Raw genomic sequence first — 11,332 nt, forward strand, 5'->3', positions numbered from 1 at the left:
CCAAAGGAAGGAAAGTCAAGCTAAAGACTTAAAACAAGCTCACTTGGGAGGAAGTCCCATGACTATCCCTGTACATATCAGTAGGATCTTCGTTTTTAAGACCCTTGGGCTGAGGAGGAAAGCGGCCAGACATTGCTCCCTAGACACCACTGCCTTTTACAACACTCCATCAGAGGTACTCCTTCACCTTAATCTTGTACATACCAGTTTATTTTTGCATATTGCTTTCCTTTGGGTATCTCTCCCTTACTCACACAGAGACTGTGTGATTTAAGTGTGAGGGAGGTACCAAGTATTTGATCATGTTTATTTTGATGATTTTGAGTCTCATGCATTGCATTGTACATACATATATGCATAGAAAAACCAAAAAAAAATCAAAATTTTGAATCATGTAGTTGCATCACTTGCATTCTTAAGATTGAGTCTAGAGCATATAGGATGCATTCACTTGCATATGGAGCAGCTGATTGATATTGCCTTGTATAGAACACTGGTTTGCACTGAATTTGACATCCTAGTTAAACATATCAAGTAGCTTAAGCATCTTTTGAAAGGTTTGCATGCTTCAAGCCTTGAAAACTCTTCTTGAAACTTGTTTGCTTGCTTGATATTGGCATTGTTCTTAAGACCAGCTTCAATCTGAACTTGGCTCGAATGAACTTAATCTCTCTTGCATGTGAGCACTTGCATACTTGATCATGGATCTCATACACATTTGGGTTATCTTTTCCATTATACCAATCTTTGTTAACCCAAATGGCACTCCATACCCTACAACCCTAGCCATTCTTTGAGACTAAACATTGAATTGCATGAGTGAGGCCTCTTTTGATAGCTTGTCATGTGCAAAATCTTGACAGTATTGGAGGCGACAAAGATTTGTTCTCATCTCTTGCTAGCATAATGAGCTAGCATTTGGGGATGGTGAGAGGGGTTTGTGTATTCTAAATGTTAAGATTTTTGGTTTGGGGAGTGAGAAAGATGAGAAATATGAACAAAAGAGTGTCATTAGAAAAGAAAACTCTAGGGACAAAAGGAAAGTATGAAACTCTAGATTATGTACAAAAGAACCTTCCCCCTTATAAGAAAAAAAAAAAAAAAAGAGAAAAGAATCAAAGAGAAGGTGGGGAGGGAAATGAGAAAGTGTTAGAGCTAAGTGTTGTAAAAAGTGAATTAAAGTCCCTAGTTGGTTGAGTCAAAAGAAAAAGAGAGTTGTTCTTTGGGTGAGTGATGTGAGTGGTTGTTATTTTGGTTTTGAGATGATGATAAAAGGGTAGAACTTGTAATCACTTATAAAAAGGGGTAGAATGATGAGAATGAATCTATGTATGCATGAGTTGCTTCTAGTCTTAGATAAATTTTGCATAATGATCAAGCTCCTTATTTTTTAGTGATAACCACCTTGAAATGACAACATTTGAATCTTTCTCTTCATTCATATTAGACCATTGCTTACCTAGCCAAATGATTGAGATCATGTGCCCATTTGTGAGAATTCACCTTGTGCGTGTGTGTGTGTGTGAATCAATGTGAGAGCTGGTTTAAAGAACTTGTTAGTTGAAGAGTATTGCAACTTGTGTAGAGACATAAGAGTATTTATAGGCCTAGAGAAGCTAGAGTTTAATAAGAGAGTGTGTTCATGCTATTTGCTATGTTTCTTTAGGATGTCAAGTTGAGTGCATTGAGTGTTTCTTTTGGCTAAGCTCCCATCTTTGTATCCCTCCTCCTTGTGTTTGAAAAGTTTACTTGATAACAAGTAAAGGACTAGTGTGGGGGAGTTGATATCTTGCATATTTACATGTTTTTAGCCTTTATATCTTGTACATTTTGATCATATAGATTAGGAATTAGACATCTTTAGAGTCCATATTGCATGCGTTGTCCTTATTAGGTGTTTGAGAGTGCTATGGAGTGATTGGAGATGTTTGGGAGCATTGTGATTCAAAAAGAAGTAGAAAATGATCAGTGGGCGAGTAGGGGAGCTGGAGCGACCTACTGGAGCGAGGTGAGCAACCCGCTCTAACCTGGAGCGACCTCTCGCAGCTACATGGCGTACCCGCTCGACATTTTTGGAGAAATGGTGCAAACACTAGAGCGACCTACCGGAGCGCCCTGATCACCCCGCGCTGAGGACTGGAGCGGGAGACCTCAGCGACCTCTCGACCTCGCTCGCACGACCTTCTTCTCTCTACCAAGTTGGAGCGGTCTGCTAGAGCGGCCTGTCGTCCACATTCACCAACCTGCTCCGTGTCTTTACTTGGTCGATTTTAATGTTTTTATGGGCTTTCTTAGACTTATTTATGAAGCCCATTAGGGTTTTAAGGATCATATAAATACTTTGTAGATCCCAAAGTTGAGACTGATCTTCTTTTCTCTCCAAGAACACATAAACATCTTTAAAGAAAATTTGGATCTTGAATCATTTTCCATCTATATTCTTTGTGTTTGTGTGATTATTTTGCTCTCTAATCATGTTTAACCTTGAATCATCCATGGTTTTGGGGTCATTCATGTCTATTAGTGAGTAGACTAATCTTGGATACATGGGCTAGGGTGATTAAGGGTGATTACAGAAGATCTAGGGTGTTTAGTGTTAGATTTACTTGTTTCCATGCTTGTTGAGGGTTTTCAATGCTATTTTAGTCTTGATCATACTAAAATAGATCTCTAGGCATTTCATGCCCACAAGTTGTATGATGAAATGTCTGAACCAACTCTTCAATGCTTTTAGCTTGCTTTACCTAAGAGATTAGTTGGTAAAGGAGTTAAGATTGCTATTAGACTTGTTCTCCATGTTTGCTTTAGTAACATTCAACCTAGGAGATTAGATGCTTGAGTTGTTTTACCAAAAGAACATTCATCTAGAGATAGAGCTTGTTTAGCTTAGTGTCTAGGCATAAGGAAAGTGTTTGATTGATAGCTTGCCACCTCTAGATTGGATCTGCATCACCCAAGATTAAATGCTTAGCCCCATGAGTCCTCTTGCTTCATACTGAGAAAGAAAGATCATTACTTTATTGCATTAGCTTATTAGTTCTTAGTTCATACAATCTTTAAAACCGGATTGCACTTAGCTTAAGCATGAACTTGTATTCCCTTTGCTTTAGAATCACCTAGGATTGGTTCGACAATCTTTTATACTACAACATTTGATTAGGAGCCTTGAAAACTCCTAACACAAGTAGAGAATATGAACAGTAAAGAAGCGTCATCAATGGGGAAAAACAATACAAACAGAGGATGACAGGAGCAGAGACATCGAAGATCGGTGTACACATGCAAGGAAGAGTAGAAGATATTCGGATGTTTAGAACAATGGACGAAATCGCGAACATGGATACCACGGAGATTTCCGATGTGGCGACTGTTTAGCGACATTGGTGGGGGGATCTAGTGTTCCGCCAGACAATCGGCACTTTGTTCTTCGATTTCGATACCATGATCTCTGGTTTGGAGGAAAGAGGAGAGAACAACTGCTGGTTCTGCAGGAATTTTCGACTAGATTGTGCAGGACTTTCCGACTGGGTTTGGGACTTTTCGAGTTTCTTTTCGATTTATGAATTTACAGAGCGAGAAATAAGAATAATGAATGTTGTCGGTGGTTTTTCGGTAAACGGTGAGGGTCGCAAAGTTATTGGGTCGTCTGGCTTGGATAGAATGAAGGCTCTCACGTGCGAGGGATGTGTGGCATTATCGTTATTATTTTGGTCAATAAGGGTGGCTTACGTAATTTCTGGAAGACTTGCGCAGGGTCAAAAAGTTTCGCGACCCATTCCGCAAATCAAAATTCGTTGCGACCCAAAGCTCAATTTGATAACTCGGTCACGACCCACTCCTCCAATTTTCTCGGTTTCAAATAGTCGAAGATTTAAATGCCTATTTACCCATCCTCCTTTTGAGTTTTAATTTAAACAACTAGATCTCGACGCGGATTTTTGTTTTCATTTATTTTTTATATAAACATTTTGTTTTCAATTCTAAATTGGTATATATTATAATATATATGTGTCTATCAATTTTTAAAACATAATAAGTATACGGTATATTTTTTCATTGAATAGATTGTTTCAAACTTTCGCATGTATTTGTATCTTCTTCTATATATCTATTTTTGGATTATTATTTCATTATTAAAATTGTAACTATATATATAAAGATTAGTAAAATATTGTTGTATTGTCATATTCAAAGATGTTGTAATATTTCACAAATTTAGAAATTTTTTTTTTAAAAATAAATTTTTCGCTTCATAGATTTCTATTATCGAGTAAATAATTAAACATTTAGTTTTTGTTTAATTTTTAAAGTAAACTATATAGTTTAAAATTTGTTCTTCGGCTTGCTGATGTGGAATGTACGGTTTGGATGGAGGCTCAATTATTAGTGAACCGACCTCTGGAAAATTCCCAGCGTGGGAACTTACAACAGACGGATTATACGTCCTTGGAAAATACTAGAGTTTGTTCTATTGATGGAGCCTGGAAAGAAGATGACATATTTACAGGACAAGGGTTGTTCTGCCGAAAGAGTGCCTCGACAGATGTTATTGGGCGATGAATCTTCGTAGAAGCCTGTCACCCCTGCATGCTGAGTGTGAAGCACTAATTTGGGCAATGGAATGCATGAAGACCCTACAATTTTTTGATGTATTTTTTGCGATGGATTGTTCTCAATTGAGAAAGATGGTGTCGACACCTGAAGAAAGGCCAGCTTTCTCTATACACATGGAAGAATTCAGCCGCAGTAAAACTTTTTTCCCTGACTTCCGGATCATACATATTCTAAGAGCACAAAACACTTTGGCGGACAAACTTGCACGTGGTGCGAGGAGTTCTCCTTCAGCTATGCTTTATGTCGATTCTATCCCACCGGTTGGGCTTGCTGAATCGGTTGGATCAGTTTAGTAGTTCTAAATGTTGTTGTCAAAAGAAAAAAGTTTTGAAATTTGTTTTCATTGGTTTAAGGTAGTAAAGATTAATAATCATTATCAGATAATATGATTTAAGGAAGTCCAAAATTTAAATAATGAAATTAGAAATTAAATGCAAGAAGATGAATTTCATTAGTTATCGGTGGCAACGATGTACCTTTGAGCCTAATTGCGCATCCGTGTGTACTTGGCTTATTGTAATGTCGGAATCTTAGCGGCGCCTCCATTTGAGCCTTTACACGATTCGGGTGATTCAACCCCCTCACCGGCGAAACTCTAACCCTAATCTCGCCTACTCTCCGTCATCGTACTATTCCTTTCAGCATAGATTTAGTTATCTGCAATTTCTTACCCCAAAATCGCTGATCGATGGATGATTATCTGAGCGGCGAGGAGGAGGACGATTACTATTACACCTCCGATCAAGAGTCTCTCGAGGGCCTTGATCATGATCAATCCAATCTCCAACCTCTTTCATCCTCTGGAAATACCGCCAAGGTAACTTTCCCCTGACGGTCTATTGAGCTGTTTCCTGAATTTGGTTCTCTCGGTTGAATTTAATCATTTGTAAAGAAATACCATTGTATCCGCCTTGTGACAAAGCCTAATCTTTTGTTTCCTAATCGTTTGTCAGCATTTGTGTAGGTCATTACAAAGGAATCGCTTTTGGCTGCACAGGTAAAAAAAAAAAAAGAGCAATGATTCTGAAAGTGGTTCTGTGGTTGGTTTCAGTTTTGATCAAACTGTTTTTTTTTTTTTCAATATAAGTGCAGAGGGAGGATCTGCGGAGAGTGATGGAGTTGTTAACGCTTAAGGAGCACCATGCTCGGACTCTTCTTATCCATCACCGATGGGACGTTGAGAAGCTTTTTGCTGTACTTGTTGAGAAAGGGAAAGATTACTTGTTTTCTGGTGCCGGTCTTACACTCGTTGAAGATGATCCCACCTTTTCTCCTTCTTCTCCCATGATGATGACGTGTGATATCTGCGTTGAGGATGTAGCTACTCATCACATGACAAGAATGGACTGTGGCCATTGCTTTTGCAATAACTGTCAGTACTCCCATGCTCTTTTTGTTTTCATCATACCCCCAAGAGGAAGTTAGTTGTTGCATTTATATGCTTGTTTATATGTTCTGTGGCTTTGCTTCCTTTAGGTTGGGCTGCGCATTTTACCGTAAAGATAACTGAAGGTCAGAGCAAAAGGATTAGATGCATGGCTTATAAATGCAACGCTATTTGCGATGAAGATGTCGTCAGGAGTCTAGTTAGTGAAACCCAACCTGATTTAGCAGACAAGTTTGATCGTTTTCTTATCGAGTCTTACATCGAAGACAACAAAATGGTGAAGTGGTGCCCGAGCACTCCGCATTGTGGGAATGCAATACGTGTTGAGGATGACGAGCTCTGTGAAGTTGAATGCTCTTGTGGGTTTCAGTTCTGTTTCAGCTGTTCCTATCAAGCCCACTCCCCTTGCTCTTGTTCCATGTGGGAGCTGTGGAGGAAAAAATGCCATGATGAGTCTGAGACTGTTAATTGGATAACTGTTCACACCAAGCCGTGTCCCAAATGTTTCAAACCCGTTGAAAAGAATGGTGGATGCAACCTCGTGACTTGTATCTGCGGACAATCGTTCTGGTGAGGGCTACTTTCTTGTTTCTCCATTTTCTTACTCTGTTTTGTAGCGAAACATTTGTCAGCTGGTGATGAATCTCTTGTTGCAGTTGGTTGTGTGGTGGAGCTACGGGAAGGGATCACACTTGGTCTAGTATCTCGGGTCATAGTTGTGGTCGGTACCAAGAAGACAAAGAGAAACAGCTGGAGAGAGCTAAAAGGGATCTTTACCGGTATATGCATTACCATAACCGCTACAAGGCACATATCGATTCCTCCAAGCTAGAGGATAGGCTTAGTGATACTATCCTCGAAAAGGTGTCAATTTTAGAGAAGAGGCAGTTACAGCTTAGAGACTTCAGCTGGGTTACGAGTGGGCTCCACCGGTTGTTTAGATCAAGACGAGTTCTCTCGTATTCATACCCTTTCGCGTTTTACATGTTTGGAGAAGAGCTGTTCAAAGACGAGATGAGTGCTGAAGAGAGAGAAATAAAACAAAACCTGTTTGAGGATCAGCAGCAGCAGCTTGAAGTAAACGTTGAGAAACTTTCCAAGTTCTTGGAGGAGCCCTTTGATCAATTCGCTGATGATAAAGTCACGCAGATAAGGATTCAAGTCATCAATTTGTCAGTTGCAGTGGATACCCTCTGCAAAACAATGTTGGCATTTTGTTGTTGAATTACTATAAAAGATTTGCTAAGAATGAGTATGGAAACTGACATGTAAATAAACTTTTGGTTTTGCAGGTATGAATGCATTGATAATGACTTGCTGGGTTCTCTGCAACTTGGCATCCACAATATTGCTCCATACAGAACAAATGGGATAGAACGAGCATCGGACTTTATTAGTTCCCGTGAAGCTGCTGGTGAGAAATGCCAACCTTCGAATTCAGGTACAATTTTTGAAACCTGAAAGCTGCTGGACCCTTGTTGGACACATACAGAGCAAATGTTTAGTAACGCTCACAAGTGTATCAAACTCTTTAAAAATATAGGATGGAACTCTGAAGACACAAGTTGCTCTCCGAGGAAACGTCCCAGAAAAGAAGGAATTTACAGAAATAGTCAAACCACTTTACTGGATTTAAACTTGCCAGCGGATGTCATTGAGCGGAAATGAACTCATCATTCTTTGTCCTCCTCGCAAGAACACCCATTTTTGTCCAGATCATTATGCGAAATGTACAAGTCATAACCCTAAACCCCTCTGCTTGGTAGTACTTTCACTGACATGACCCTTCCCCGGTTCTGAGAAAAAGGATTAGTCTGCTTATCTTCTAATGTAAGTTGCTTAGAAGCTGCCTTTGAACTCAGGCTTCTGTCAACGCCCCAAGGTGTAAATGTTTAACCCATGTAGTAATTTGCTTTGGAGGATCGCTCCTACTTTATGTTATAAATATAGTGTTTGGACCTGATTTGTAATTACAACTTTAACCACCAAATTTTCAATTAAGAGACTCGGACAGTTTTTACCAAACAATGATTTGTTTTATATTGGCTTAAAAATAGAATTTGGAATCTTCTTCATAGTTTTTACCTAACAATGATATGTTTTATGTTGGCTTAAAAAATAGTACTTGGAATCTTTTTCATAATCTATGTAGAATGATGGGTTTTGTCATTTTTATGATAAAATCCAAGATTAGCTTTATCACAATTGATAAATTCCCTAGATACCCTTTTTTAGTTTATCAATTTCTCTTTTGTTATTTTTATAATAGTGAAATAACAAAAAGATGAAAATAAATATTAAATTGTTGTGGCCGTTGATTGAAACCGTGAAAGAAGCAGCATCGGCATCAGAAAGAAATCAGAAATAGCCCAACATCACTGGACCGACCACTCCAAAGCAAAGTCCAAATCAAAACTTGTCCCTTCCTCCTCTAACTTACGAAAAAAAACCTAAACCCCAATTTTCTCCTTCACTCCTTTTTTATTTTTTTTTCTTAGTCGCTGAAAATGGAAGACGAAGAAGGCATCGGGTTAATTCTAGCAAGAGCCACCGAGCTCAGACTCAAGATCGCCGATCGTATCGATACCTCCAGCACTGATGTTTCTTCTCCCAGAGAAGGAAAGAAAGATGAGATTGCTGGGAATCAAGAAAAGGATTTTGACTCATTCAGCTCTGACGATGCAGATGATGAAGAAGAAGCTGATGAACAGCTTTTGCGTATACGCGATGCTCTTGAATCTCTTGAGTCTCAGCTTGCTGCTTTACAGGTTTTTACCCTATATTCCCTCTGCTTCTATGTCCTTTTGTATCAATTATTCCAAACCAGACCAATCTTGAAAATTGGTTTTGTGAATTTCTGTTCAATGTGCTGTAATTGTAGGGTATGGAACTCAAAGTTTATGGCTTTTAGTGTAGCATCGAAAGTGTTAATTCTGCTTTTAACTAGGATTGAGTCTCAGCTTTGTGCTTTACAGGTCTTAAAACCTTAGATTTCATCGGCTTCTATGTCTTTTTCTGTAACTCAAAGTTACAGCCTTTTAGTGTAGCGTTGAGCATTGAAAGTGTTAATTCTGCTTTTAACTTGAACTGAGTCTGAGTTGGTTTCACTGTCTTAATTCTTAGTTAATGTTAGAATGCTTTGTTGTTAATTGTAGGGGTATTGGTTTTCTTGTAATGAAAATTAAGATTGATTATAGAACTCAAAGTTTCTGGCTTTTATTGTAGCTTTGAACACTGAAAGTCTTAGTCCTTCTTTTAACTAGGATTGAGTCTGAATTGGTTTCAGTGTCTTAATTATCAGTTAATGGGGAAATGATCTGTGGTAATAATAAGAGCTTTAGTGGGGAAATGATTTGTGGTAATAATCAGATCTATTACCTCATGTTATTGATTTTGTTTTCCTGTAATAACATTCAGAATCTACGGCAAAGACAACAGTACGAGAAGCAAGTAGCTCTCTCTGAGATTGATTACAGCAGGAAGATTTTGCTCGAGAAGCTCAAGGAGTACAAAGGAAAAGAACTTGAAGTGCTACGCGAGGCTTCCACTTTTGCTGGCGAAAGAGTTGATTATGAGAACGATCTTCTCCTTCCTCCTTACCCTGTTCACCCTCCTCCTCTCTCCCTCGGTTTAGATAATAACAATGGCTACTTACCTCATTTACCGTTAAACCAGAAGAAATCTGCAGATGCAAATGGGTTTGGTTCAGGACATGTGAGAAAGGAAGCAGAGGTCAAGGGTCCTAATGGAATTGTTCGCTTCTTAGGCTCTGTTGCAAAGATCATGCTACCAATCATCGGCGTAATTTCAGTCTTGTCTGCTTCCGGCTATGGTCCAGAGATCAAAAAAAGAGGTGTGTCATTCAAACTTCTGGGGCTTTTCCCTCAACGAGTAGTCAGAGCACCGAACCAATGCCCGCCTGGGAAAGTTCTTGTGATTGAAGACGGTGAAGCAAGGTGTCTTGTGAAGGAAAGAGTCGAAATACCTTTTGAGTCGGTGAGTGCGAAACGAGATGTAACTTACGGATATGGTTGAATTGAAGAGAGAGAGAGAAAACACCCTTCTCTGTAATCTTCACTGCCTCCTGAATTGTTGTGTGTAAAGTTTCAACCTTTGATCTCTTTAGAAGTGAAGCAACAATCCCAAAGTTTTTGTAATACCCCGATTTTCCAAAATAAAATAAACAAATAAAAAGTCTGAAATCTTCATTTATTATTTCTCAAAAGTCAACTCTAAAGTTGTAAATCCAAATAACATAATAAATCTCGTAAATATCAATAAAAGTATAACAACCGCAAGTCTGAAAAAGAAATAAAGTAATCTGATAGCAATTCACTGCCGCTCGTCTGTAAATGGGAAAGAATGAAGGGTGAGTAACAGGGGAGTTACTCTGTGAGGTATAGGATGCTAAACCGCAAACCACTGACTCAGTACATAGCACTACGACTATGTAGGTCTAGCCCTAGCTTGAAACAAACATGGTGTATAATACACCACATAAAACATCAAATGCGCTGATAGCGCATAACTAGATCACACACACCGCATTCTCCTCATATGGATATAAATATACAACTCTATGCGCCGCTAGTACAAGAGTCCATCCTTGTACCCCGCAATCACCTATGCGCCGCTAGTACAAACGTCTTTGTACTCCGCAATCTCCAATACAATGCGCCGCTAGCATAGACATCCATATGTCCCGCAATCTCCATACAATGCGCCGCTAACACAAACGTCTCTGTGTCCCGCAATCTCCACACAATGCGCCATTAGCACAACATCTTTGTGCCCCGCAGTCTCATTACAGACTTATGTATACATATATAAATAACAGTTCTTAATTCATTCAATTCAATCAACCGTTGAATCCTCTATTATTCTATTTCCAATTTAACAAGCAAATAATAATAAACAAACAAGCAAGACTCTCAAACAAACTCAATTCACAGAGACGGATCATGTTTTGAAACTAGACTTTCCATAATAGTAGTACTAAACTAGCTCGAGATTTAACGGAGTAGCCCTCACCTTAGTCATTGGCTGGAATGATCAACGGGAGATGGTCAACTGCAACACGAGAATCAACGACTTAGGCTAAGAAACTCAGAAAATAAAGTTTCCAAAAATGGAAACTTTCCTAAAATAGAAACTTTTCTAAAATAGCAACTTTCATAAAATAGAAACTTCCCTGATATAATTTATTTACTAAATTAGAACATCAAATGCGCTGATAGTGCATAATTAGATCACACACCCCGCATTCTCCTCATACGGATTTAAATATACAACTCTATGCACCGCTAGTACAAGAGTCCATCCTTGTACCCC

The 11,332-nt window shown here is 38.9% G+C and overlaps 2 protein-coding genes across 4 annotated transcripts; both read left to right on the forward strand.

The window, feature by feature from the left end:
- Nucleotides 1-5,054: 5,054 nt before the first annotated feature.
- On the forward strand, nt 5,055-8,023 carry LOC106301355 (probable E3 ubiquitin-protein ligase ARI2). Of its 3 annotated transcripts, none has more exons than XM_013737732.1 (7): nt 5,055-5,431; nt 5,579-5,611; nt 5,707-5,986; nt 6,091-6,571; nt 6,658-7,206; nt 7,294-7,442; nt 7,545-8,023. In XM_013737732.1, exons 1-7 carry the CDS (start codon nt 5,303-5,305, stop codon nt 7,667-7,669), a joined length of 1,746 nt encoding a protein of 581 aa, XP_013593186.1. In that variant the 5' UTR covers nt 5,055-5,302; the 3' UTR covers nt 7,670-8,023. The 3 variants fall into 3 exon arrangements, with proteins under 3 accessions (XP_013593186.1, XP_013593187.1, XP_013593188.1); XM_013737733.1 differs by having other exon boundaries at nt 5,073-5,431; nt 5,568-5,611; nt 5,702-5,986; XM_013737734.1 differs by having other exon boundaries at nt 5,416-5,431; nt 5,568-5,611.
- Nucleotides 8,024-8,371: 348 nt separating this feature from the next.
- Nucleotides 8,372-10,160, forward strand: LOC106301880 (plastid division protein PDV2). The gene is made up of 2 exons (XM_013738364.1): nt 8,372-8,769; nt 9,419-10,160. The coding sequence occupies exons 1-2, from the start codon at nt 8,509-8,511 to the stop codon at nt 10,034-10,036; spliced, it is 879 nt and encodes a 292-aa protein (XP_013593818.1). The 5' UTR covers nt 8,372-8,508; the 3' UTR covers nt 10,037-10,160.
- The last annotated feature ends 1,172 nt before the right edge of the window (nt 10,161-11,332 follow it).

Source organism: Brassica oleracea, chromosome C7, assembly GCF_000695525.1.
Source record: "Brassica oleracea var. oleracea cultivar TO1000 chromosome C7, BOL, whole genome shotgun sequence".
In the NCBI taxonomy this organism is placed as follows: domain Eukaryota; kingdom Viridiplantae; phylum Streptophyta; class Magnoliopsida; order Brassicales; family Brassicaceae; genus Brassica; species Brassica oleracea.

What these genes read in the sequence shown, in the direction of transcription:
- LOC106301355 (XM_013737732.1), top strand. Translation starts at nt 5,303, where the DNA reads ATGGATGATTATCTGAGCGGCGAGGAGGAGGACGATTACTATTACACC. An exon ending in CCTCTGGAAATACCGCCAAG is followed by an intron (nt 5,432 to 5,578) that starts GTAACTTTCCCC and finishes GCATTTGTGTAG; the next exon opens with GTCATTACAAAGGAATCGCT. An exon ending in ATGCCAACCTTCGAATTCAG is followed by an intron (nt 7,443 to 7,544) that starts GTACAATTTTTG and finishes TTAAAAATATAG; the next exon opens with GATGGAACTCTGAAGACACA.
- LOC106301880 (XM_013738364.1), top strand. Translation starts at nt 8,509, where the DNA reads ATGGAAGACGAAGAAGGCATCGGGTTAATTCTAGCAAGAGCCACCGAG. An exon ending in CTCAGCTTGCTGCTTTACAG is followed by an intron (nt 8,770 to 9,418) that starts GTTTTTACCCTA and finishes AATAACATTCAG; the next exon opens with AATCTACGGCAAAGACAACA.